We start from the raw sequence: 27,461 nt of genomic DNA on the forward strand, positions 1-27,461 counted from the left end.
GGGCCGAGAGGGATCGCCTGGGTCTGGGCATGGAGGGCGAAGCGGGCGACCCGTACCGGCGACCCGCGCGGCGCACACAGTGGCTGCTGAGCGCCTTGGCTCACCACTATGGGCTAGACCGCGGCGTGGAGAACGAGATCGTGGTGCTGGCTACCGGTCTGGACCAGTATCTGCAGGAGGTCTTCCACCATCTGGACTGCCGGGGCGCCGGCCGCTTGCCGCGCGCCGACTTTCGCGCACTATGTGCGGTACTGGGGCTGAACGCCGACGGGGAGGCGACCACCGAGGACGCAAATTCCGCGGAGGCAGCCGCTAAGAACCAGGCTGCTGGAATAGTCGCTGGCGGGGACGCGGACGCCAGGGAAGAGGCGCGCCTGGCTCTGCGCGCCGACCCTCCCGAACTCACTTTCCGCCAGTTCCACGCACGCCTCTGCGGCTACTTCAGTACCCGAGCGGGGCCCCGGCTGCCCCGAGGAGCTCTCAGCGAGCACATCGAGACGCAGATCCGCCTCCGCCGCCCGCGCCGCCGCCGCCGCCGGCCTGACTCGCCGAGCCTGCACGGAGGCGCCAATGGAGAGCGTGTGGCACATCTGGAGGAGGAAAACAGCAGCCTACGCGAGCTGGTGGAGGACCTGCGTGCCGCGCTGCAGAGCAGTGACGCGCGCTGCCTGGCCCTGCAGGTGCGCGGGACGCCAAGGGATGGGGCACCCCACCTTGGCCTTCCCCCTCCTCAGCTGGCCCTCTCCGTTTCCCACGCCACTCCCTTCATTCCAGCTTGCACCCCAATTTATCATTCCTTAAAACTCCAGCTTCACACCCCTGTGCCTTCTAACCCTAGACGGAGCCTGTCTAGGCAGCCTCGTAATAACGGGCCAGCAAGCATTCTTCTTCAGGGAGGTTTAGGGAAAATCGAGAAGGGCACCTCCCTTCCCCAAGTCAGTGACACCAATGGAATCCCTCGGGGCCAGGCCTTGGGCACAAGTAAAGGATGGCTAGCATTGGGGGCCAGGCCCACTCTGAGCTACTGAGGTGGAGCCACTGAGCGAACTGCAGACTTAGTCTGGCATCTGGGATCAGTCAACCAACACTTGAGCCCTGTGCACAGCTCGGTGTTGAGTGCAGCGCAGGTGGCCGCCCAAAGGGAGAAAAGGTCCCTAATGGGAAGAGGACCTAAAAAAAAAAAAAAACCTGATGTTGCATTGGTGCCTCCTGCGCCCTAGATGCTACATACTACAAGCAGGTGACAAGGTGGTCCCCATGGTTCACGTGTGGCATGGAAGTGTTAGATGGGGCAGAGGGACCCTCGAAGTGGGTAAAGTCATGTGTGGGGTGCCTGAGACTGGCTAAAAGGGTCTGCCCATCTTTCTTTCACTGTGCCAGCTTCCTCTAAGCTTTGGAACACTGCAGTAAACGAAACGGACCACCCCACCCCCATTTCCAAGGATGGGCCTAGTGCACAGATCTCAGGAAGGGCGGAAACATCAGTCTGGTGTTTAAGCTGTGCCTTGGGTTCAGAGAATTAGGAGCTGCATATATTGGATGCAGGTCTTAGGCTGAGAAGTCACGACTTTGGGGCATCACTGTCACCACACAAAGAACAGACTGTGGACTTCCTGTATCAGCTTTGTGGGCGGGGTGGGAGTAATGCACACTTGCATTACTTGCTCGTGCCCCCTGCTCAGTGAGCAAGCTTCGTGGCGTAAGGGGAGGTCCCCGTAGGATCCTGCAGTGGTCACTCACTCTTGCTTCCCTCGGGCAGGTAGGTCTCTGGAAGAGCCAGTCGGACATCCCGGAAGCAGCAGCGCACAAGCTGCAGCGGGCACAGGGTGCGCTGGCAGAGGCAGAAGCGCGCGCCCGGCGGCTGCAGCGGGGACAGGTGGAGGTGCGGCTGCGCACCGAGGAGGCCCGGCAGGCGGTGCGGCGCAGCTTGCACCGAGTGCGGGAACTGGAGGCACTGGCGCGGCGCGTTCCTCGCTTGCAGCGCCAGGTGCAGCGACTGGAGGCGGAGCTTAGACGTTACAGGTGAGAGCTGGAACTGACACAGACCAGATGGGGCGGGTCCTATTCTCTAAACCTGAGCGTGCTACACCGCCGCGCGTGCTCTACTGTTCATTCCTACCTTCAGGTGTTTATGCATGGTTCTTCCATTTCTTAAGTCATTGTGGAGTCCATTACCACTCATTGGTCCATCCCTGTATCCATCCATCTGCTCACCCTCCCGTTCATCCACGAAATCCTTTTGTTACTTGTGGATTGTAATCAGCGAGACTCATTCTTAGCTCTTCAGTTTGATCCTGGTTGTCACCGACTGCACACTGCACACTTTATGCGCTTGCTTCAGTTAATCCTTAGGATAGCCAACTGAAGAGGGTCCCGTTATGACCCCAGTCTTCAGATGAGGAAACAGGTTTAGAGCGACCTTTTGTTCTAGCTGGACCAGGGCAGGAAGCTAGACTCGGGCCGAGGCACTGAGTCTGGCAAGGCTGCTGACAGATGTGTCACTCTGGCAAGTCACCAGCTTTCCTCCAGTCTGTTGCTCTTGGGTGGAGCAGGCTGGAGTCTTTGCAGAGTAGGACGGCTGTGAGACTCTGCCTGATGGTGCTGGGTGCTCATTTTTTTCTCGTGGCAAAGTGGGTCTGCCTTTCTGACCTGCACAGCAGCTGAGACCTTCCCTGGGCAACTCTCTACCTGGTGAGGGGAGCATGAGACCTCCACGGGAACAGATGTGAGGCAGCAGATAGGACAAAGAACGGTGCGTTCCTTATACAGGCTTAGCCGCTCCTCTGCCCCAGAAGTGGGAGCTGAAAGCTGAGAAAATGGGGACAATAGGGGAAAAAAACTCGAGGATACCATAGCACATTCCAGAAACTAAACAGAAGTCAACATAACTGGAGAAGTACAGCTGGGAGAAGCCAGGAAAAGCCAGGCTTCTGAAGCCTGAAGGTAGCATAACCTTTATCTTCTCCTTAGAGCACATGAAACCATGGAAGCATTTCAAGTCAGGATGGCCCGAGCAGATTGTATTGTCAGAAAGAAAACAAACAAACAAAAATTATCCCGCTTCAATTGTGACAGGGCTGAGAGGAGGGACAAAGAACAGAAGACAGCCTGGAGGAGCCAGTGAGGACAGTTCTCCCTGGAGAGGGTGATCTGAGCCAGGTCGGGGGAGGACAGCTCAAGTGGTGACGTTGAACTTATGTCCTCAAAGGAGGGACCTCACCCTTGACTTCTGAGGCACTCGCAGTTGGGAGAGACTGACCCTGGCCAGCCTCTTGCAGCTCCAAATGTTTGGATAGTTGCTTCCTGTTTGCATAGCTGATGGGCTACAGATCAGAGCTGGTTGACATGCGGTCCCTGTTTATGAGGAGAAACAAATGGTCTCCTCCGTTTTGTCTTAAAGTCACCATACTCATTTATGCATTAACACAACTGTAACATGAGGAGAGAGCTTTACAGTAAAGAGGGAAGATTCCTACCCATCCCAGCACTGGCTTCTCAAAACTGCTGTACGTGGTGGAGGTCTCAATCCTCATTTTATAAACTGCAGGAAGGAATGCGAGGCTGTGAGCAGTTAACCGTACGTGAGGTTATGCCGCCAGAGAGTAGGAAAGTAAGGACTGCCTGCCCCGCAGCCAGTGTCCTCCTTTCTGCTCGACATGTTTGCTGTTGCCACTGTTTCCTTGATCACCAGGTGGCTACAGTGCCTACAGGTCTTGCATTTACCATTCAGGCACAAGGACAGACAATGCTGGAAGGAGATGCTCTCCCAGGGAACCTGTCATTCTCCTTCAGAGCTTGAACCTGGATCTCACGGGCCAGAACTGTGTCACTTTCTGCTGCCACCCACAGTGGTGTCTGATGGCACTGGTGAGCCCCAAATACCACCCGAGTTCCAATCTTAAAGAAGCAGAAATAGCCACTGTAGAAGCCTCGGCTGAAACACCAAGTGTCTAGAGGAACAAAGCCAGAAAGAACAGGAGAGGCCTGGCAACCTGGAGTCTGGAAGGAGAAAACCCAGAACCAGGGGGTGAAGGTCACAGGACCACTAGGTGAATGAGTGGATCCAGAGGCAGAAACTCTCTGCTCATCTTCTGTAGCCAAAGCTAGCAGGCTGTGGACTGGCTTATGCCAAAGCTTTCAGTCTTCGAAGAAAGGGAAGAGAAAGAGGCAGAATCGCCACAGACACCAAGCATTGCCCGATGCCAGGAGCCTCTCCCACGTCAGTGCATGGGAGCTCAAATCCAACCTGAAGATCATTCTTACTGTGTCGCAGACAAGAAGGCCAGGCCAGTGGAGCACGTGTTGCACGGTTCTCTTGGGTTTCCTCACTACGCTCACCCCCACCACCACCACCAAACATCCACAGGTTGTTTCACAAGCTGGGAGGGTGTGGTAAGGTTCATTTTGGATCGTGGTTTCAGATGTTTCTGTTATAGTCCTTGTGCCGACTGACTCAGGGTGACAACAGCATATGGTAAAAGTGTCTCACCTCATGATCACCAAGAAGCAGAGAGAAAGGAGTATAAAGGAACCAGGGTCAGCTGCAGCTTACAGGGGCGCTCCAGTGCCGATTCCTCGAGTCTGGTTCCACCATATTCCTTTCGCCACCTCTCAATAATGCCCCATATTATAAATCCATCAAGAAGTTGAGTACAGTGATTATGTCAGAGCTCTCAAGATCCCATCATCTCCCCAAAGTCTATCATCTAGCAACCCAGACCCCAACATATGAACCTGTCTGTCTTATTCAAACCACAGTAGAAAGACTGTGAGCTACACATCCCCTCCACTGCTGCAGTGTCAGGCATTCAGATGTCCCTGAGGGTTAAGCCGCGGCCAGCAGGGGCAAATGGGAGGCAGGGGCCACACTCCAAGCATAAGCCCTCCCTGCTTTCCTAGGTGACACCAAGCTAACATGTTCCAAATGTTCTTGGGGAAGCATAAAGCCATTTGGAATAACCTGACTTTCTGCACTAGTTTTCAAAGAACCTTCCACTCTGATGCTAGTTAAGGATGCCCTAGAGTTGTAAGCTTGTCCACTCAGGGTCTGGTGGATCTATTAAAAATCACAGATCAAGAACTCAGCTGAGCCAGGGCTCAGATTGTTCCCAGGTGTAATAAAAACTCTGCCACTTCTCTTCAATAACAGCCCGATTCCCTATCTCTACTACTTCCATTTAGTTCTTTTTCAAATCCAGCTTCCTTTTTCTATCCTTTTCTGTCCTGTGTTGTTGTAGGTTCCATTCAATCATCTCTAATTTTTAGACAGTCTTTTGTTAAACAAGGCCTCTATGTGCCTATTCAATCAGTGGAGGACCAATAGTAGCCAGAAAAGGCTGTGTCTATGCCTAACAGTTCTGTGGGATCACTGTTTCTGTGCAACATAGTGTTACAGTCATGCATATACAGGATTAACATCATGCTAAGTGTTAAAAGCTCTGGAGAGATCATTTAAAAGTATGTGATGTGCAAAGGTTGTACAAATACAATGCCAACCTATGCAAAGGTTGAACAGCCACGGATTTGGGTGTCCATGGAGGTCCAGGAGCCATTTTTCTGAAGACTCTGAGACAACCATGCTTACTCTTTGAATTGCTGTAGTGTCTGAGTTCCCACAAGTGTTTTCACGCCTGCTGTCTCTGTTGTGATAGTGTGTTCCTGGAATGCTGTGAAATTTTTGCTGTAGTCTATGGCAAGCTGCAGCGCTCGACAGTTCCAGGTAGAAACAGGGTCTTCCCTGTCTTCACCATAGCCTGGAGAACCAAGATGGAATCCTAACCACTTCCAATTTGTTTTGAGTTTCTTTTTATTCTTGGGAGAGATTAAGCTCCTACCTAGGGATTAAATCCGCAGGCCTGGGAGTGAAATTTTTATCATCTTTCATCATTTGAACTCTGTGGGAGCCTCTTGCTGACTCGGCAAACTGTCTTTTGTATCCTACCCTTGTGGGCATTTTACTAGCACTATCTCTTGCTCCTCAATTGAACTAGAGGCCTCTTCTTGCTCCTGACTTTCCTTTGTTCTTTTCCATGTTAAATTTTACCCATGATATCTGTTTGTTTGTAGATGGAAGAGAACTTTCCAAAATGCTTCAGGCTACCACCTTGCCCACCAACTTAAAAAAATACAGCAAATACTTATACAATTCATTTATTTGTTAGACCATGCTTTATAAGCATGCTCCATGGACTAAGACCTGTGTTGTCTTAGTTAGGGTTTTATTGCTGTGAAGAGACACCATGACAATAGCAACTCTTTTCTTAATTTCTTTTTTTTTATTTTAGAAACAATCTTATTTTACATATCAATCCCAGTTCCCTCTCCCTCCCACCCTCCCATGCCCCCACCAACCCTCCAACCCACTCCCCATTCACTCCTCAAAGATAGTGAGGCCTTCCACGGGGGATCATCAAAGTCCATCACATCCTTTGGGGGAGGGCCTAGGACCTCTTTCATGTATCTGGGCTGCAACAGTAACCCTCCATAGGGAGACCATAGTAACTCTCATAAAGGAAAACACTTAATTGGGGCCGGCTCACAGTTCAGAGGTTTAGTCCATTATCGTCATGATAGGAAGCATGGTGGCACACAGGCACAGTGCTGGAGAGGCAGATGAGAGTTCTACATGATTGGCAAGAAGCAGGAAGAGAGAGTGACACTGGGCCTGGCTTGAGCATCTGAAACCTCAAAGCCCACTATCAGTGACACACCTACGCCAACAAGGCCACACCTCCTAACTATGCCACCCCCTATCGGTCTATGAGGGCCATTTTCATTCAAACCATCATATGTACCTCAAGGACACAGAAATGGAACATATACTCACCATATCCAGTTAGTCTCCTGGCCCCAAGAAGTAGGTCCTAGTCACACATATTATAACATAAGTGTCATGTGCAGAGGACCACAAAGCTGCCACTGGTGCCTTCAGACTTGCAAGATTCCCAAGTCAGACAGAAGTCCCATCTCTCCTTGGGGTGTAGAAGTACCCAGGCACACACTTGGCCGAGTTCCCACCTGCTGAGGCCTGTAGTCCCCCCAAGGGGACAACCATACAGCTCCAGTCCCCAAGACTGGCCCCTCTCCCACCCTGCCTCATGTGAACCGAGGTCTAACTTCTTTCTCCAGCCAATGAGGCCCAGCAAAGGCTTTTGCCTCCAAGGCTGTAGCGATGTGAGAAAGAGAGAGAATGCACGGCAGTAAGAAACAGCTACAGAAGGAGCATTTGTACCACCATTAATAAAATAGCATCCAACCTGCCTTCTTTCTCTTTTTTTTAAGTCCTTTTTATCAGCCAGTTCTCTTAGATAAATGCAAGAAAGCTTAACTGACTTGTGAAAACAAAGTCAATTCTTAGAGCCAAAAGCCTAGGCATGTCCAGCATCGTGTGTGGCTGAATCCAGGTGCTCAGGCAATCGTCAACAGTCTGTTGAGAGTTGAATTCACTTTCAGGCAGGTACTGTCCCCACACCATGCGCAGTACCACAGTCTGATCACGTGCCTGGGCCATCCCATAGAAGTCCAGAACTGAGTCTCCAGGTCACCTTGGAAATATGTCCCACCTCGAACGCATTTTGCAGGCCAGGATAATGTGATGCTGTCACTAACCACAGTCACATGCTCACTACTGGATCACAGCAAGGCCCTCTGGGGCTGGGACCTTCACAAAGAGGACCAGGAGGGAATGTGGACACCACATAGCCTCATCAGCTCATGATCTCTGCCCTAGTTAGGGATTCTATTGCTGTGAAGAGACACCATGCCCACGGCAACTCTTGTAAAGGAGAACATTTAACTGAGGTGGCAGCTTACAGTTCAGAGGTTCAGTCCAGTATCATCATGGCAGGGAGCTTGGCAGCATGAAGGCAGGCATGGTGATGGCTACATCTTGGTCAGAAGGCAACAGGAAATGGCCTCTAAAACTGGGAGTAACTTGAGACTAGGAGAACTCAGAGCCCACCCCCCACAACGACACACTTCTTCCAACAAGGTCACCACTCCCTCTGGGGACCATTTTCTCTCAAACCACCACAGTCTCACAGCACAAATCCCCATTCTCACCACAGGTGCAGCTTACTTGGGACTGTTAATGGCTCTGGATAGTGAAGCCCAGGAAGGGACCTGGCTGGACATAAACAGGCCTGTCCTCATGTCAGGTTTCCCGTCTACAAATACACTGAGGGTGGTTGGGAGAACTCTGTCCCCAAAGACGGGTGTGGCGCAGACACCTCAGTGCTTGCTAGGGAGGGTTTACTAATACATCATCATTCCCACGGTCCCTTTCCCCCAACTGTTCCTTCCAAAGAAACAGCAGGCTTGGTGTTCAGTGGCCCAGACCCAACCCAGGTCTGACACACAGCCAGATGGAATACACAGCTGAGTAGTGGCAGGAACATGTGGATGGTTGCTAGCCTCGGAAATGCCTCAGAAGCGTGAGCACAGGCTATCCAGAGTGGCCTGGAGGTCTGAAGGGCAGCACTGCCTCCAGGAAGGGTCATTCTTGTCCTGGCTGTGAAACCTCTGGCACATTTATAGCCTTCCTTCCTTTTGAAATCTCCCCTGCCCTGCAGCCAGCCTTCAGAACACCTGGCTAGGAGCTCAGAGCCAGCAAGGGATACAGAACATCCTTCTCTCTCTTTCTCTCTCTCTCTCTCTCTCTCTCTCTCTCTCTCTCTCTCTCTCTCACACACACACACACACACACACACACACACACACACTCACACAGAGGGCCTGACCTCTGTGGTTTTGTTGTCAGGAGGATGAAAAAGCCAGGAAGGGAGAGAGACAGAGGACAGCTTGGTCTGGAGACCACCGTGAAAGGCACAAAAGATGAGGCCATTCAAGGGTTACCTCCTTTCTTCTCACCCACTGCCACAGCCCTGCCTGACCTGGAGGCCACAGCCAACCAGCCAGAAAGAGGAAAAAGGACAAAGGGGGCAACTGTCCTATTGTTCTTTGAGGCCATGTGGGTGGCCACTGGTAGGAACAGGCCCTTCTTTCAGGGACAATGGAACAGACCCAAAGCAGAGAGAAGCTGGGGAGAGGCCCAGGCTTAGAGGCCTGGATACCCCAAATTCAAATCCCAGCTTTTTGTACGTGCTATGCAGGACTCAGGCGTTTTCTCCTCTGTGGGCCCAAGTTCTTCACCCATTAACTGGGAGAGGCCTCTGTTCTTTCATCTTGGTGTACATACTGTGTGGGGAGGGGAGAGACAGAGCTGGGATGTGGAGCATATGCCCCTCAGCAAGTCCTTCTTGCCCCCAGGAGCCTCGGTTTCCTTATCTGTAAAATGAGATGGTGACAACAATGCTAACACCCACTTCTGAGTGTTTCTGCCTAGATGCTCCACAACCAGGATGAAAGCTCACCCTGCTTTTCTTTATTAACAGTGTACAGGCCCCGTCTCCAGCAGCCAGAATTCAATGTTTAAGTCTGGGGATGCCTTGCCCAATGCAAGTGCTGACATTCAGGCTGATATCACTTGGGTCTTTCGGTCTGGGCCTGGGAGACCCACTGCAGAACACAGGGTTGACATGAGTGTGATATGCAGAGGGTCCTAACCTGGATGAGGACAAGCCATACAAGCTGGAGTGGGGAGGAGGCAGAAAGCCCCCCACGCCACCTTGTGACTACCTCGGCCCTGCCTGTTTGCCTTCTGCCCAGCACTGCCCCGATAGCTGTCCTGGCCTCTACCCGTGCCCTGCTCCCTTCCAGCACTGATCACACACGCAAGGCCAAAGTGGCCTTCTGACCACCCAAGAGAGCTGGACAGCTTCCCTAATCACAGCCTCTGTAGCCTATTTGCCTTGGCATTCAAAGCTCCAAGTGATCCCACCACTGGCCTTAGCTCTACCACAGCCCACAGCATTGTGCCCACAACCCACTCACCCCATGAGTTACCACACCTCTCTGGGTTGGTCTCCTGTGGCCATCACAGGTCTCTGACAGATACCCCACCCCACTTAAGCAGTTCCCTGCTGTCTCCGAAGTCTACCCTTCCTTCCCATCATCCCTTTGTTCTGTGACAACTTCCTTCCATCTCCCTGGGGCCAGCTAAGCCGTGGGGTCTGGGTCCACTCTTGCTAAGGACTGCCCCACAATATGTTGTGGAGGATCCGAAGACAGTATCGGCAGTGGGCTGACCAGCTGGACTGCCACAGACCCCCACAGAACCAGAGACCAGGCATCTGGCCAGCAGAGGTGCCCAGAAGACCCCTGAGCTACCCCTGTGCTGCCCTCTTGGTAGCTCGTTTTCCGCGTCCCCCGGCAGCGCTCTGGCTCTTCTTCCTGCTGTTGTTCTCCTGTTTTCACATGAAGTCTCAACCTCCGGGAGGCTTCTCCACTCAGGAAATACCTCACAGCAAAGGAAGCCACTGTGTACAGCCCCCAGGACCTCCAGGGAAGGCTACAGCCTAATGTTGACAACAGACAGCTTGGGGATACCTGCCGTCTGAGGGTCCTATCACCCTCATGGCTTCATGAAATTTCCGAGGCTCAAAAGACTGGAGGCCAAGAGACACACCTGTGACCCTGCCCATCCATTCCAGAAGAAGCCAAAACCGACGTGAGATGGTCTCCACGCCTCGCCTTGGCTTTGGCATAGCACAGTAATGTGCCCCTTGACTCCAGGTACAGGTTGTTATGGTTGCTGTGGAGGCACCTGCAGATGTTTTAGGACACTCTTCACTTGCTTCCAGATAGAAGATGTGACGTTGAGTCCAGGAGACCCCAGAAGCAAGGTTGACAGGGGGTTCTTCCTATGGATGTGGCCACCCATGCCATGCTGTGAACTCCAGGCTGCCTTCACCCCTCCATTTAAGTAGGCCTCATCCTGGTCACAGAACAAAAGGACCTCCAAAACCACCTCCTGGAGAGAAAACCTTGCTGGAGCTTGCTATAAACATGGTATAAGTAAATGACAGATCTCTAGAAGTAGCCTACCCTCTCCAGCTGGAGTCTGGACCTATGGGGCTGAGGTGGGTGGAGGTGGCGTGGACACAGGACAGGAGCCAGCATTTCTGAGTACCTGCTGTGCATGAGGCAGTATGCCAGAGTTCTTGTCTACACAACCTTATTTCATCTCCCCCCCAATCAGTGCTGTAAGTGGTTCAGTAATGATAAATGCTAAAGATAATACTTACAGCTGCAAGTCACAAACCCAGCTCATAACGGCTTAAATAATAACATTGTGCCCTCGGACATAAAATGCAGGGACAAGTGGTTCCGACAGCTAAGAAATGTTTTCAGAAACATGCTTCTCCTTAACCCATCAGCCATCCTGCCTGTGGGATGACCACAGGGTTCCAGTGACTGTGGCTCCCCATAGCCTTCAGGGTATCTTCTCACCCCAGTTGTTGGATAGTTAAAGCTACGGCCTCATGCAGAATGTTAGCCTGGAAACAAAGCTGTTGGTTGACAAGCTTTGCTTCTGACAAGCTTGGCAGGAATCATCACTTAACTCACCAAGACAGAGCCCAAACCTATGCTAGCTTGGGACATTTTCGTTTTTAGTGATTTAAAGAAAACTCAAGCATGATATTTCACAGTGTGAAAATTTCATGAAATTCTAAGTGTTTGAGGAAATCGCCTAAGGTTTTCTGAGACTACATCCATGTTTGACATCCAAGCATCTCTATGGATGTTTTTGAGCATCATCTATGCTTAAAAGCCTTCAGAAAGCCTGGTGTTGGTGGCACACACCTTTAATCCCAGCACCCAGGAGGCAGAGGCAGGCAGATCTCTGTGAGTTCAAGGCCAGCCTGGTCTACAGAGCGAGTTCCAGGACAGCCTCCAAAACAATACAGAGAAGCCCTGTCTCTAAAAACAAAACAAAGCAAAGCAAACAAGCAAACAAAAAGCCTTCAGAAAGAGTTTGTCAGCTCCTGATTAAATGACAGTATCTGGCATAGTACTTGCCTAGCATGTGCAGGTCCGTTGTGTGTGTTCCTGCAAAGCATGTGTTTTCTGTTTGCTTGGATGGTACTGTGTGCTCTCATGCTCCCTCCTCCTCCCCTTCCTCCTCCTCCCCTTCCTCCTCTTCCTCCTGTGCTCTTCAACTGCTAAGTGCTGAGTTTCAGACCATGTTGCCTGGTCCCTCAGCGCACCACTTCTCCCTTCCATACCAGAGGGAGCCACCACCTCCTTAGATGACATTAAGTGAGCATCACCCTATATCCCCCAGGAAGCCTTGTGTTACAACACCCAAGAGGATCTGTTGGGTCAGGAGTGGAGAGGATAACCATGCCCTATGACCAAGAAATACAGGGCAGTCCACAGTGTGCTATAATGTGATCAAGTTCGTTTGTCTTACGACTTTTGCTTTTGAAATGAGTTGTCCACCTCTGGGTCACAAATTCATTCGCTGTGTGTTGTTCTGATTACTTTTCCTTCACACTTAGGTCTTGAGTCCACCCTAAGCCTAACCCTTTGAAGGGTGTGAACTGGGGTCATTACAGTTTTCTCTATGTGGCAAGGGTGCCATCTTCGATTACATTTGACTTACAAACCCAGCTGGGCTCTCCATCACTTCCTCCTATTGGTTTCACCATGAGCTAAATAATTCCTCCCCAGATCTGGTGCTTTCTTAGTTTGTTTTCTGTTGTCATAACAAAACCCCCAAGGCTGGGTAGTGTGTAGAGAACCGAGGTTTATTTGGCTTGGGAAGCTCCAGAGAATGGTGTCAGCATCTGGCAAGATCCTCACACTGCAGATGACACAGGGCATTACATAGTAAGCTTAGTGACACTGACTATTCTAACAAAGTCACTAATACCCCCATGGGGACTCTCCCACATGATCTCATCTAATCCCAACCTCCCTGCAAAGGGCCCACCTCCGAATACCATCAGCGTCTTGATTAGGGGATTAGCCACAGTAGAGATGGTGTGGAGAATCTTGACTGTGGAATATTTTGTGTTTATATGAAGAACAGAGTCCAGTGCTGGGCTCAGATCATGCAGAGAAACAAGCTTTTCACCACGTTAGCATAGCAGTGAACTGAGCTAGTAGTCCACAAATGAGAGTTACATTTCTAGGGGAAATGACTATAAACTAATTGCTTACCTTTTAGCCTTTGTCTTAGATGCATGTCCACGACTGGACTGTGCTGCCCTGACATGAGTTAGAAGTTTCCTCTGTTTCTCTCTGTACTCTCAAAAGTGGTGCCAGAACCCTGTGTGGCTACTGAACTCCCAGAATGTGAACAGTGTAGTATGGTGGTTACAAAAAATGTATTTATATCTTTAATTTAATTATTCTAAAGTCATATAGCCACACCGCCAACTAGTGACTGCCATATTGGACAGTGTAGATCAGATTTAAACTGTGGGGTCAATATAAGGAAACAAGATGAAAGATGGAGATGACCTGGTAAACGGAGCTGGCATGGGCTGAGTACCAACTGTGTGTCAAGTTCAGTAGCCCCTACCCAGCCCCAGCCACTACCCCATATAAGCCAGGGTGGCTTCCTTCCTCTGAAAAGATGGCAAGCAAGCCTCAGGACTAACCCACAGCCCAAACCACCACCGTGAGGGGTCCTAGAGGAAAAGGCAGGATAGTGGCAGGCCATGTGCAGACGGGACCGTAGATGGCATCCTTTTAGGGCACAGAAATAGTCTTAAGGGTGACCAGCACCCCCTTGTGCCTGTCTACAAGATGTCACCAACATGAAAAAGGTTGGCCAGGATGACACAAGGCCAAGATCAGGGAGCAATCAGGAACAAGGAGAGGCTGTCTGTCTCCTCAAGGACACTTTGGAGGCTTCTGGGAGAATGACTAGACACAGGACTTCTTACACCCGGGGTCCTGTCAAGAAAGTGAACCCCTGAACCCCAAAGCTTCCGCATGGCCACCTGGACATTGGTGTGTGAAATATTTCCACAGCAATGATCTAAGATCAGAGTTGAACCCTGCATGAAGAGTGAACAATTTTCTACCGTTATACTATGCAAAGAATTTTCCAAGAACATGAGGCTGTGAGTTGAGGCCTTATACTTTGTTTTGTTTGGAATTCCCCAAGAGTTGCTCATCATTTCCCAACATCACAGATGGTAGAAGCTGTGTCCTTACTGCTGAGGGACAGTAACTTCTGACATTTATGTATCTGTGAGTCTGTGTGTCTACCTGCCTATCTTTGTATCTGAATACATTTTCTTTTTGTTTTGTTTTTTTAAAGATTTATTTATTATGTATACAATAGTGTGTCTGCATGTATGCTGCAAGCCAGAAGAGGGTGCCAGATCTCATTACAGATAGTTGTGAGCCACCATGTGGTTGGTGGGACTCGAACTTAGGACCTCTGGAAGAGCAACCAGTGCTCTTAACCACTGAGCCATCTCGCCAGCCCCCTGAATACATTTTCTTAACCTGTGTTTCAAACTGTCAGATATATGAAGGATGCCAACAACACCCAAGGAAATATCACCCTGACTCTTTCCAATTCAGACTCACTCATTATGTGTAGTGTCTGAAAACTTCATTATATATAATTCATACTGAATTATAACATAAAATTCTTTTCCCCATTTAAGTTACTGTTATAGTATCATGATATTAATATTTCAAAATAAAAAGTGGGCTATTTATCCAGCTTGCTTTGAGAAAGCAGAGAAATGCTCTGCATTAGTCAACCTTCTGTCATGATAACAAAGTACCTAAGAAACAGTTGGGGTTTGGGCTGGACCAGGGGTAGAGCATGGGTTCAGCATTCATGAGGCCGTCTGCCTAATCCCAAACACAGAAGATGGGGGACAGGTATTTGGCTCATAGCTGTGGTTTTCCATGTTCGTGATGGGTTAGCTGTGCTGTTTGGGGCCTGTGGTGGGAAACTTACCTTTTAGCCTTTGTTTTAGATCCACATCCACGACTGGACTGTGCTGCCCTGATGTGAAGTTTCCTCCTTTCTCTCTGTACTCTCAAAAGTGGTGCCAGAGCCCTGTGTGGCTACTGAACACCTGGAATGTGGCCAGTGTGTTTCGGTAGCTAAAGAAATGGATTTGTAACTTTGCTTGGAAGCAAAGAAAAAAGAAAGAGACAGGAACCCAATAATACCACCCCCAGGAGCATAGCCCAAATTGCTTTATCCCATAGAGCCCTACCTCCTAAAAGGCTCCATCACCTCCCAGTTAACAGCAAGCTGGCACCAAGTCTTCAACACACGGGCCTCTAGGGAACATTCCAAATGTACACCTATCGGCATTGTGACTTCAGACTGTTAGAGTCGGGATAGTTGGCTCTCTGTGCAAAGGAAGCCTGCCTGGGAAGAGCCTGTTCTAATGATGCCCCAAACTGCTTGTTACTATTAGTTGAGCATTTTCTAACCTCCAGACTCTCCCAAGGCCCAAGCCCTGTTAGCCACATGTACGGAGTGCCTGATATTATTACCATGTTTTCTTAAGTCAGCTCCCTCCTTTTACTTTGTTCTCTCTCTCTCTCTCTCCCTCTCTCCCTCTCTCCCTCTCTCTCTCTCTCTCTCTCTCTCTCTCTCTCTCTCTCTCTCTCTCTCTCTCCTCTCTCTCTCTCTCTCTCTCCAGGGCCAGCATAGAACCCAGATGCTCACATACACTAGACAAAATCCACCCCTGGCCTACACCTCCAACCCAGCTTAAATAATTTTAAAGGAAGTCATATCACTATTATAAATTTTAAAAGATAATGAAATATATAAAACTAATGTGCTCACTATTTTTAAGAGACATTGAAGTAAATGCTTAACTGGATATACAGTCTCTCTGTTCATCTAGGTGCCCCCTAAACTCAGCCCAAACATCAGTGGAGACAGGTTCTCCTTTACTTCATTTCATCATCCAACCCAGAGTAGAGCCCCATCATCGTTCACTGGTGAACAAGTCAGGAATTGAAATGAGGCAGCTCAGAGGGGATGAGGGTAGAGGACACACAGCAAGGCCATAGTCTCCCCTGCAGGGTAGTGGCAGCTTCTAAGGCCTCTTGGCATCACAGAACCAGGATGGAAGGGAGAAAATACAACATCTGGCTCCTGTCAGACTGTTTCAGCCCCTGGCCTGGCAGCCAGATGTGGCCATGGACTGCAACATGGAAGCTATCAGAGGCTCAGTGGCGCTCCAGGAGAGTATGAATGTGACCAGCTGGAGTGAACACCCAGACACACAGAAGACCTGGGTCTGAGGAAGAGTGGTAGTCACCAGAGTTCATTTCCCCAGGACCATCAAGCCACCAGGGAGGCTCCAGCAAGGCCTTCCTGGCTACCACCATCCTGACATCTCCCAGAAATACCCTCAGTCTACTGAGGATCCCAACAGAGAATGGTACCCGGTGAAGTCAGGGTCCCCCTACAGAACACAGCCCAGGAAGGAAGTATAGTGTGTCTCCTGGTGACTTAACAAGCGAGTCTGCAGCTGTGTTGACCTAGAGTACTCACTTACATCCCAGTTAGCAGACAAGAGCCACAGGACCCTCAAATGGTCTGCCTCTGTGACCAACCTGAGGTTCTTGGGAAATTCAGAAGTTTTTATCCTAACTGTGGCATCCACTCACGAGCAAGTCTAAGTTATCAGGAAATGAAAGATGTGTCATCCAACAGTTTGTGCTAAGAGAATGTGTGTGTGTGTGTGTGTGTGTGTGTGTGTGTGTGTGTGTGTCGCATCTGTGTGTCTGCCTGTGTGTCTGCCATAAGGAGTGAGCAGCCTTATATACAGACTTACAGCACAGTAGAAAAACCGCAGGTGTAAGAGCTCCTGTTTTCCTTGTGCTAGATATTGATGTCAGGTGGGCATGGACTAGAGAACAGGATGCTCCTGTGGTTATCAGCTGACAAGCAATGCACAGAACTCCGTGGGGGCTGGGACCCAACACTAACCTTACTCCCTCACCGTGACCCTGCCTTGGGTCGTGCCCCAAATCCATGTATGTGACCTGTAGTCCCCAAAGCTGACAATGGTTATACTGTGTCACTCCAGGCCTTCCTTTCCCTTTGGTAAGGCCTGGGGGCAACCTGGAGAAGGGTCTGGAGAAGCTCAAGGGTCCTCTATTTCTGAGGTAGGCAGATTGCTCTGATTCTCTGTGTCTCCATTTTCTTCTCTGTGTAACGGGGACAATGACAGTGCATATTGCTATGGTTGAGATGTGAAATGTTTGGACTCTTAGCCCTGAGAATTCTGGGGAGAGTATGGAACTGTAAGGGGATGAAGCTTAGCTGGAAGAAGATGTTGGGGGGCGGGGGTAGCTAGTTTTATGTCAACTTGACATGAGCTAGAGTCATTTGCAAAGAGGGAGCCTCAACTGGGAAAATGTTCTTACCAGATTTGCCTGTTACAAGCCTGTGCTGCATTTTCTTATTTAGTGATTAATGTGGGAGGACCCAACCCATTGTGTGTGGTGCCACCTCTGGGCATGGTCCTGGGTGATATAAGTAGGCTGAACTCCATGAGGGACAAGCCAGTAAGCAGCACACCTCTGCATCAGCTTCTGCCTCCAGGTTCCCGCCTTATGTTCCTGACTTCCCTTGATGACAGACTACAAGCTGTAAGATGAAATAAACGTTTTCCTCCCCAAGTTGCTTTTGGTCAGTGTTTTATCACAGCAGTAGAAACCCTGACTAGGACAGCAAGAGTTGCCAGGTGCACACCTTTAATCACAGCACTTGGCAGGCAGAGACAGGGGGATCTCTGTGTGTTTGAGGTCAGCCTGGTCTACAGGGCGAGTGCCAAGACAGATAGGACTACACAGAGAAACCCTGTCTTTAAAAAATAAATAAATAAATATATGTTCGGTTTTTGTCAGTTTTTTCTCTATTATCTGACCTTGTAAACTGCAGGGACATGGAAAACAAACGTTCAAAACATAGGAACCTTGAAGTATCAAGGAGACTGATGGGGAATGAAGTGGGTTTTTCAAATCCCAGGGAGGGGAGATTCCTCAGTTAAAGGCTTTCATGGCCAAGACATAGAATGTAATTAAAAGTATGTGAGTCTGGTGGAAAAAAGGGTCTGTGAATCTAGCCAGGCATGGTGGTATATGTCTGTGATCCCAATATGGGCAACAATAATGAGTCTCTGTCTCTCTTTTTTTAAGTGAAACATGTAAACTTTTGAAAAATTCATATAGGGCTGGGGAGATGGCTCAGCCATGAAAAGCACTGACTGCTCTCCCAGAGGAAACAGGCTCAATTCCCAGTTCCTGCATGGTTCTCACAGCCATCTATAACTTCAGTCCCAATGGATCCAACCAACACCCTCTCCTGGCCTTCATGGGTACCAAGTGCACGTGTGCTGCACAGACATACATGCAGGCAAAACATCCATATACATAAAATAAATGCAGGCAAAACATCCATATACATAAAATAAATTAACTTTTTAAAAAACCGTCCCACTGAGACTAGAGAGATGAAGCAACAGTTCGAGCACTCTCGGTTCTTGCAGAGGACCTAGGTTTGGTTCCCAGCAACCACATGGTGGCTCACAACCATTTGTGACTTCAGTTCCTGTGCCCACTTCTGGCTTCCACGGGAACCAGGCACACACGCGGTACATAGACGTATACAGGTAAAACATTTACACACATAAAACAAAGGTAAACCTTTTTAAATGCCAAGTGTGTTAAGTATAGAATTAGTCGACTTCAGGCCTGGCTAGCTCTGAAGATGCTGGGGCTCTTACCCAACTCCTGGGCAGTTCTCTCAAACACTTGCTCATGACTGCTGCAACCCACGCACAGTGTCACCGCGTGACTGTTCCAAAAGCAGAAAGGACATTTCCTTTCTCATGATTCTTGTTACACGATGGAAACCTGTCTTTTAGTGTCTACAGATTTTGCTTTGCATCCCATTCTCTAAAATTGGGTTTCGTGTCTGTCCCCTGTTGACAAGGAAAACTGGAACATATCTTAACATTCTTTCTGGTCTATGGGAGCCTGACTTTGGTAGGACAATGAATTACTTGCCTGTGCAGAGTAAGAAATGGAAGATGATAGCCCCACCTCTTAAAACATCTCTTTCCTACCCACAGGTCGGAGAAACCTCAGCTCCTAAACCCCTCACAAGCCAGTGTACAGCCAGGAAACAACAATGGTGATCCTGTGACTAGAGGAACCAGAGCTGAGGACACCAATCCAGGGGGAGCCCAGCAGCCAGACGCCAGCTTAAGGAGCAAGGACACAGATGGAGGTCAGTCCCCAGCCTGCCTCATCCCTGCTCTCAATGGCTGAGCATCAGCGCCACCTTCAGCCTCCAGACAAAACCCCACCCCGCTACTCAGGCTGGCTTCCTGCACCCTGAAAAGGTCTTCACAAGAGCCCGAACCTAGGGTATCTCCACAGTGGGCCAGGCACCGGGTCTCCAACCCTCACTCCCAGGCTCAGAGCCCTTCCACCTACCCCTGCCTTCAGCACCAGGACAATGCAGATGAGTGACAGGGGAGGAGTCAAGGGAGGGATGCTGTTGATAGTAGGAACATTGTCATCAAAAGTCTTTGAGGTGGTTCTGTGTGACCCAACCAGACAGTGGAGCCCTGAGAACCCATGGGTGGAGCCAGGAGGGGGCAATAGGTGTCCAGAACCAGGGATCCCTCATGCCTGTGTCAACAGGTTACCATGAGGTAAGGTATCATTTTGGTTTTAAATACTGCTTCAAGCAAGGAAGTCTGAAAGTGTCACACCAGTCAGCACAAACTGCTCAGGCTAAAGGAAAGTATGGGCCCTCAGAAGAGTCCACGGATTCGAAGCTGCCTCTAATGCCCGCCCCCACCCCATACTGAGGTCACTCAGGTGTGCCCTCCCTGGCACCAGCACGTTTCCTGGCCCTCAAACACAGAACTGAAAGATCAGCCTTCTTCTGAGTTCATTTTGCACAAACACTCCTGACTCCCATGTTGTCTTCTGAGGGTTCCCAGCTCTTCCCGAACCTTCCCTGTGGCTGGAGAGGACGGCCTCTGATTGGCACATCCTGATGGGTGCGCAGAGCAGGAGCAGAAAAGGGTCAGGCTCTCTAGGAGACTTTGCTCTGCTCCTGGGGATGAGGGCTTGGGGGGAAGGCAATAGGATGGGGCAGCTGTCATCACCCACTCCAGTCAGGATGGAGTTCATCAAAGCTGTTGGGGACCGTGAGCCACATATTGGAGAACTGGGAATCTTTCTGTCCTGATACTAACATCCTGCAAGCCCTTATCCAGTTCCCCAATCCAGGTCACATGCCCTGAAATGGAACTGATGTTCAGCCCTGACACCAACAATGTATCATCACAGGTCACCTGAGGAAACAAGACAGCAGGGCGATATCTCAGGGATTCCCATGCAATTCCCCAGGGCCCTGGGCCAGTAACGGGAAGAGGGCAGCCTCACCATTGCCTCCTTCACACACGTTCCCGAGGAGGGCTGATGGTCCTCACGTTGGGCCTCCAGTTCCTAGATAATACGTTTCCCCAGCAGAAGAAGAGCAGCTGTTCCGCTCTGTGGAAGGCCAGGCCGCCTCTGAGGAGGAAGAAGAAGAAGAAGACGGGTGGCGGGGAAAGTCAAGGCCTCCACAGGCCCATGTCGAGTCACCTCTGGTACAGCCCTCAGGCTGTGTGAGTAGGTAAGTGACTGATTAGCCCTGACCTGGCAGTGGAGACCAAAAGCACAGAACTCCCAGGAAGCCTTCGCCTTTCAGGGCCCTTCACACATGCTTCAACATGAGATGCTGACAGTTCTAGGGCACAGCCATATTGATGCCCGACAGCCCCTCCTGGGGGGTCTTAGCTCAAACGTGGAAACAAGTGTGAACATGGAATGAGAAGACCCTCGAAAGCATAGCCTGTGGGCGAATTCGTTCCCACCAGTCATCACTCCCTTGATCGATGTCCCAAGACCGGATCCATTCCTGTCACTTTTGAGCTATCCATCACTTCCTACAGTTCAAAGCCCCAGCCTGGCCCTGGGCTGGTTCTTTCTCAGCTACCCATGGGTTTTGCCTTTGTAGCATCTTGGAGGATAATAAAAATGAGCTCCATACCTATGGGTATCTCAAATTGCCTGACTTTTCTGGGCTTCAGCCTCCTTGTCTCAAAGGTGGGTCTGTAACAGTTTTCGAGGACATGAGGTCAGGATGTCAGATGCCTTCAGGGACAGCATGTGGCTTTCATCAGATGCCTTCAGGGACAGCATGTGGCTTTCAGGGATGTTGCATCACCCATACTTTATGTTCAGCTGTTGCTTCCAAGGGTGACTGCATCACCTATTCTTGGTGTTCATACAAAGTGCTTTTATGCCAGGCAAAACTTGAGCCACTGAATAAATAATAAACAGATGGCTGCCATGCTGTCCTGGGCTCTTTACTTGAAGACAGGGCAGGTGTGAAGAGACCTGGAGGCACTTCTGTCAAGGATGTAGATGGTGTGAGAAGGGTCCAGGAAGGAGCAGCAGGCAGAAGTTCGGGCATGCTGGAGGGCCTGGGGAGTCCATTGGCTGAGGCAGGCTGGGTGAGGTGGGTGGGAGCCGGGCTGTAGGGGACTCCTCCAGTGGTCCCTCTGAGAAGCCAAGGAGCCCCAGGAAGACGCTGAGCAGACAGGCTCCATGACAACGGCTGGAGCATGGGGCCAGCAGGTCCCTGCAGTGCTGGCTTCTTCTCTCCTGCAGGTGTGATGAGCAGACAGCTGAGACGCTCAAGACTTCTTTTGGCCACTGTGATGGTGCCGACCACATCTGCACCCTGGAGCTGGAGACCCATGTCAACAAGCTTGGGGAACAACTGCAGGCCCTGGGCTGCAGTGGAAAGATGCTGCGAACACCGGAGGAGGAGGAGGTCAGCAGGGCCCCAAGATCCCAGGTCTTACAGCTGGGGGAACTTGCAGTCCTACAGCCCACTCACAGAGCTGAGAACAGAGTTCAGGAGGGGTGGCTTCCTCTCATTTCACTTGACGGGAACTTTTGATTGACAGTTACAGAATCCCATCCCAGATTAGCTTGGTTACAAAGCAGAAGTTTACAGGAACTAGGGGACAGTGGCGTGGGCTGTAGGCACAGCTGTCCAGAGGTGTAAACATGGTTGTTTCCTGCTGTGTCTCTGAAACCTTAGCCTTGAGTCACAGACTGGAAAATATAGGGATCATCAAGGATAGAGTTTTAATAATTTAAAGATCTCAGTTGGCTCTGTTTGTGATTCTAGAACCAGGCAATACATCAGCCCATTTAGCAGCGAGAGTCTAATGCACACAGAAGGACTAGCCATGTTCCTGTGAGGAAGGTCGGGGAGGGGGCTGATGGGTAACAGGAAGCCTCAGCTTCCTACAGGTAATTCCAGGCCCATTGGGGATCCCCAGCCTGCACTATGGTCCCCAGGGTGGAAGCTAAGCCCTGAGTGGTGGAAAGTCATGGTGAGAGCAGGGCCCCACAGGATATGCAAGGGCAGGCTGCCTGGCTTCAGTGCCAACTCTGATACTTGTGTGACCTTGTTAGGATGCTTTAGCATCTCTGTGCATTGGTTTCCACATTTGTAACAGTGCCACCATGCATGTGTCAAGTGAGTAGATGTGGGTAGTGAGCTCTTGACAGCTCAGCTCTGACTGTTGCTGTCTGGTCAAGACCCCTCTCCCACCCCCCAGGATTTTAGGTTGATCTGCTATGTTTCTGTCTGCGTCTCTATTCTTACCCCCGTGCTATTCCCTGAGACTCTGATCCTGATCCCAGGATCTTCCCAGAAGAGAGAGGCTGTCCTCGGAGAAGGGCCACTGTTAAACGTGAAGTATGAACTGGCAATCAGGGAGCACCCAAGGAAAGATGGCAATCAGGGAGCACCCAAGGAAAGGCACAGCTGTCACTTTCCTAAACTTCAAGGTGACAGAGTGGGAAGGTTCTAGAATAGGCCAGCATCTAGACCTGCCTGCAGTGAGTGGAAGCAGCCTTTTGTACTCCTGCCCAAAAGCATAGGAACCCTGAGCACCCTGGTGCCAAGAAGTGCCTGTCACATGACTCACCTGACCCGGGGGTGAGTGTCAGACATTTCCTCTGTTGTCAACCCTGGGATCCTGGTAGCACTCTTGACAACACTGCTGCAGAAAGGTGGACAGATCCCCGAATGTCCTTACATTCAGAGCCCCTAGACAAGATGGGGTGGAAACTATCCATTAGCCTGAAGTCAGGGCCTCTGGACAAGATGGGGTGGAAACTACCCACTAGTCTGCAGTGTGTTCCTCCTGTGTAAGCCAGTTGTGTGGATTTCTACCAACACAGACCCACCAAAAAGAAAAGAAAACAAAAGGTAGAGTAGAAGAGAGAGAATGAGTCGTCAGATTCTAGTAGAGCTGTGTGTGTGCTCGTCGTCCTGCTCACTGTGCGGTTTAGGGCAGGCACTTAGCTTCTCTGGCTTCCGGGTGGTTTGTCTGCACAGCCACCTTGCATGCAGGAGCCCAGACCAGGTGATCCCTACAAGTGTCAGAGAGGCCAGCAACCTTACTAGAGAGCTATGAACACCCATCGTGGGGAAGGGAGTGTAGGGAACGCACCGGACCCTTTCCCGCAGGCAGAACTGCAGCAGATAGAGACGGAGCATCTGAGGCTGGAGCTGCAGATGGTGGAGACAGAGCGGGTACGGCTGTCGCTGCTGGAGGAGAAACTGGTGGATGTGCTACAACTCCTGCAGAGGCTCCGGGACCTGGTGGGGACCTACGGGGGTTCCTGGAGGGAAGGGGGGCTGGAGGTGAGCTGCGAGATCCAGAGGAAGGAGAAGGACCAAGGAGAGCCTATAAGGGATCTGAGGGCAACGCTGTGGGGAGCCGGGAAGGCTAGGAGGCTGTGGAGGAGCCTGGTTCCCTAGTCCGCAGGTGCTCCTCCATTGACAGATGCAGAATGGTGACTCAGAGAAGCCACCAGAGAACAGAGGGTATCCCAGATCACATCAGGAGCCTGATATAGCTGTAATCAAACCCAGAGCTGGCCAGGGAGATGACTCACTGGGTAAAGCCATGTGCCGCCTAAGCTGGTGACCTGTGTTTCATCTCTAGAAAAAAAAAAACAGAGCACATAATGTTGCCCTCTGACCTCCACACACGTGCCACAGCATACATGCTCACATATATGCATATACATACAATAGTAAATAAATAAATAATTTGGGGGGGTTTCAAGACAGGGTTTCTCTGTAACTTTGGAACCTGTCCTAGAACTTGCTCTATAGACCAGGCTGGCCTTGAACTCACAGAGATCTGACTGCCTCTGCCTTCCACGTTCTGGAATTAAAGGCATGCACCACCAGTTTAATTTTTAAAGACCAAAGGAGGATAATCAAGAAAGAATTTAAACTAACATCTCTTTTAAACATGGCTGCAGGGCTGGGGAGATGGCTCGGTGGTTAAGAGCTTGCACTGCAGGTTCCAGGACAACCATGGCTGTAAAGAGACTTTGTCTTCAGCAAGCAAAAACAAGCAGAGAACCAGGGTTCAATTCCCAGCACCCACATGGCACCTCACAATGAACTGTAATTCCAGTCCCAAGGGATCCAACACCTTCTTGTGTACTCTGCAGTCACCCAGCACACACATGGAATACAGACATACATGCAGGCAAAAAGTCATACACATAACAGTAAACAAAAGAGTTTTAAAAATATACATGGCTGCAAATTATTAAAGATGGCACACACGTTTAATCCCAGCACTTGGGAGGCAGAGACAGATGGATCTCTGAGAGTTCACTTTTGCTGTCCATCAGGCTGCCGGGAATATGGGCTGCCTGGGTCTAGCCCCATGTCACATAGCCACATAGCTGAGTAGACAAAGAGCTGGGAATGAGCCCGAGACCAGCTGAGGGCCGGTCCAGCCCCAGGAGCAGTGAGGCGTGGCAGTGTTTTCTTTGTTTGGTTTGTTTTTGAGACAGGGTCTCACTATGTAGCCCAGGCTAGCCAGGAAATCATGGTCCTGCTTCCACTTTCTGAGTGCTAGGATCACAGGTGTGGTCCCCTTTCTCTCTGGTTCTCCTGCCTTTACATTGCCTAGGTGCGCATAACAACTTGTTCTGGGGTCAGACGAGCGAGTGTTTAAGAATACTTAATCTCCATTTTCCCTGGGTGCATCTGCCCTGGTCCTTGGTGGATTGGAGCCTGCACACTGCTCCACCCCTACCCACTGAGAGTCTGAGAGAAGCAAGTGTGGCCAGCCTCAGGGGTGGGAGGCAGGGAGGGAGTACAGGGTAGGAAGACAGGAGGAGGGGATGGGAAAGGAGGATAGGGCAGGAGTGATGAATAAGGACAGAAAGATGATGGAAGGGGCAGTAGGGAGTCCAGGAGGAACAAAAAGGGAGGAGGTGGCAGGCAGGGGGGATGGGGACAGGAAGGGAGGATGGGGGCAGGAACGGGGAATGGGGCAGGAGGGCAGAAGGAAGAACATGGAGAGGGGATGTGGAACCAGCCCCAAGGAGCCTTGTGGAAGCTTCCAGGAGTCTCTACACTCCACCTGCTGGGTGGGACACAATCTGATCCAGACTTTCTTTGTCTCTCTTGAAGAACATATCAAAAAGAGCCCTGGGGAAGATTTTGCTGACTGCCCTGGACCGGAATCCCTCACAGGGTAAGCAAGGGTGCCTTGCACAGATTCATGGCAGCTGTAGGGCATCTGGACCAAAACTCAAGCACTGTCCTAAGCTCTGGTCTGCAGAACGGTCACTCTGCTCCCACCCTGAATGCTGCAGGCCATAGTCCAAACAGAGCTGCAGAGGCCGCAGGCAGCTATGACAACTAGAAGCAGGCATGGGCACAGCAGACAAGGGTGGGGTTGCCTACTGGTAAGTCAGACTGCACTGCTCACTGAGCCTACTATGGGCCAGTTTCAAAGTCCACAGTGCCTCTGTGCTTTAAATCCGCCGACTCTGACAGCTAACCTATCGAAAGGAGTTACCCCATCATACAGTCGAGAACTAGCCAACCAAGGGTCCCAGATTCACCTAAAGCTCCACCATCCTGTGGCCCCTGCAGCTGACCCTGCCTCACAGGGCCTCACAGGGAGACCGATAGCTGAGCATTCTCCTGCTGGCACGATCTTAAAACCATCTATTATCAATGGAGACAAGGGGTATTGAAGACAGTGGTTCTCAACCTTCCCAACCCTGCAACCTTTTAATAGTTTCTCATGGTATGGTGACCCCCAACCATAAAATTATTCCATTGCTACTTCATAACTGTAATTTTGCTACTGTTATGAATCATAATGTAAATATCTAATATGCAGGATATCTGATATGTGACCCCTGTGAAAAGGTTGTTTGACCCCGGAGGGTGTGACCCATCATTTGAGAACCACTAGTCTAGGTGTTAGGAAGGAACATAAAGGACAGGGCTGGGCAGTGGTATGGGGCAGTGATAGGGAAGAGAGAAGTGACTCTGTGGACAAGATCAGGAAACCTACCCTCTTGTTTCTCCCCAGAGGGTACACGTGGCACCTTGGCCATCCTGGACACCTTGCACCAAGCCTTGGTTGGCTGTGAGCTCCTGCAGAGAAATCCCTCAGCACCAGCGTCCACAGCTGCTGCGCACACGAACCCCTTCCTCATCTCCTGCTGAGCTCACTGGTCCAGTCACGGGCCACCGTGGTCATTCCAGCCGTCATCAGATCAGCCTTGGCCACAACCAGACTTGCCTCCATGGTCAACCTGACAACCACGGGACTAGCATTGGCAGTCACTGGACCAACCCTCACGGTCAGATTGACTGCATCACAGTAGCCTCCTCAGTCATCCTAGGCACTGTCAGTCCAGCCTCCGTGGTCAGCCTGGTCACCGTCAGACTGTCTTCCGCCGTCTGAACACTCTCACAAGTGGTTTGACTGCTGCCACTTCCTCAGAACTCTGGCAGCCAAGGCTCCTTCCCAAACTGGGTCGAGCAGCTACTCCTCTCTTGAGTCTCTCACATTCTCACAGAAGCCCCACACTGAAACCCTACAGTTGTAAGATCAGCCTGAACCTGAGGCTGCTGGGCACAGTACACAGCATGTTCCAGAACCTCTGCCCTGCTTGCTCCAGCTGACTGACCTGTGTTATTTGGCCTGTTCAGGAAGGGCCAGTTCTGCACCCCAATCCCTGCACCCTGATCACTGCACCCCGATCCCTGCACCCCATCACTGCACCCCATGTCACTAAAGGCTCAGCTCCTGGAATTCCTCACCCAGCACATGGAGTCAGCCTTTAGCAGAAGACGATCAGACTGAAGAGACAAGCCATCCCTGGTTGTCTCAGCAAGCCAGGAAGCATCAGACTGGGAATTTGAAACAACCAGTTACCTGGCAGTGCTAATGGAAGAGGCCAACAGCATGAAGACCAGAAGAGTAGCAAGCAGAGGATATGTGTTCCGTGGAAGAGTCAGGAATTGCTAGGAATCAAACCAGCTGCACAGAATGAAGAACACTCTGGTAGGCTCAGAGATCGCTGTCAGAGATGAGGAGAGCCTAAGGGTATGTCTTACAAACTTCTAAAGATGAAAAGACTAGGAACAGGGAGCAGAAAATACAAGAATTGTTGGATAACTA

At 50.6% G+C, this 27,461-nt stretch overlaps 1 protein-coding gene and 1 long non-coding RNA gene across 3 annotated transcripts; one reads left to right on the forward strand and one right to left on the reverse strand.

Moving 5' to 3' along the window:
* The first annotated feature begins 29 nt into the window (after positions 1-29).
* On the forward strand, positions 30-27,461 carry Efcc1 (EF-hand and coiled-coil domain containing 1). Of its 2 annotated transcripts, none has more exons than XM_021227775.2 (8): positions 30-680; positions 1,760-2,022; positions 18,987-19,144; positions 20,401-20,548; positions 21,589-21,754; positions 23,471-23,605; positions 25,448-25,511; positions 26,364-27,461. In XM_021227775.2, the coding sequence occupies exons 1-8, from the start codon at positions 30-32 to the stop codon at positions 26,498-26,500; spliced, it is 1,722 nt and encodes a 573-aa protein (XP_021083434.1). In that variant the 3' UTR covers positions 26,501-27,461. The 2 variants fall into 2 exon arrangements, with proteins under 2 accessions (XP_021083434.1, XP_005071185.1); XM_005071128.4 differs by having other exon boundaries at positions 20,404-20,548.
* On the reverse strand, positions 12,632-15,184 carry LOC121136802. The gene is made up of 3 exons (XR_005873952.1): positions 15,099-15,184; positions 14,834-14,982; positions 12,632-12,706 (listed from the first exon to the last, which is right to left on the reverse strand). It is a non-coding gene; the product is annotated as an uncharacterized LOC121136802 (long non-coding RNA).

The sequence above is a fragment of the Mesocricetus auratus genome, unplaced genomic scaffold (assembly GCF_017639785.1).
Source record: "Mesocricetus auratus isolate SY011 unplaced genomic scaffold, BCM_Maur_2.0 Super-Scaffold_100676, whole genome shotgun sequence".
NCBI classification, from domain to species: Eukaryota; Metazoa; Chordata; class Mammalia; order Rodentia; family Cricetidae; genus Mesocricetus; species Mesocricetus auratus.

Bases quoted from the DNA above. Each gene is read 5' to 3' on its own strand.
- Efcc1 (XM_021227775.2), top strand. From the start codon at position 30: ATGGAGGGCGAAGCGGGCGACCCGTACCGGCGACCCGCGCGGCGCACA. The intron at 19,145-20,400 runs GTCAGTCCCCAG...ACGTTTCCCCAG, and splicing joins GAGCAAGGACACAGATGGAG to CAGAAGAAGAGCAGCTGTTC. The intron at 23,606-25,447 runs GTGGGGACCTAC...TCTCTCTTGAAG, and splicing joins TGCAGAGGCTCCGGGACCTG to AACATATCAAAAAGAGCCCT.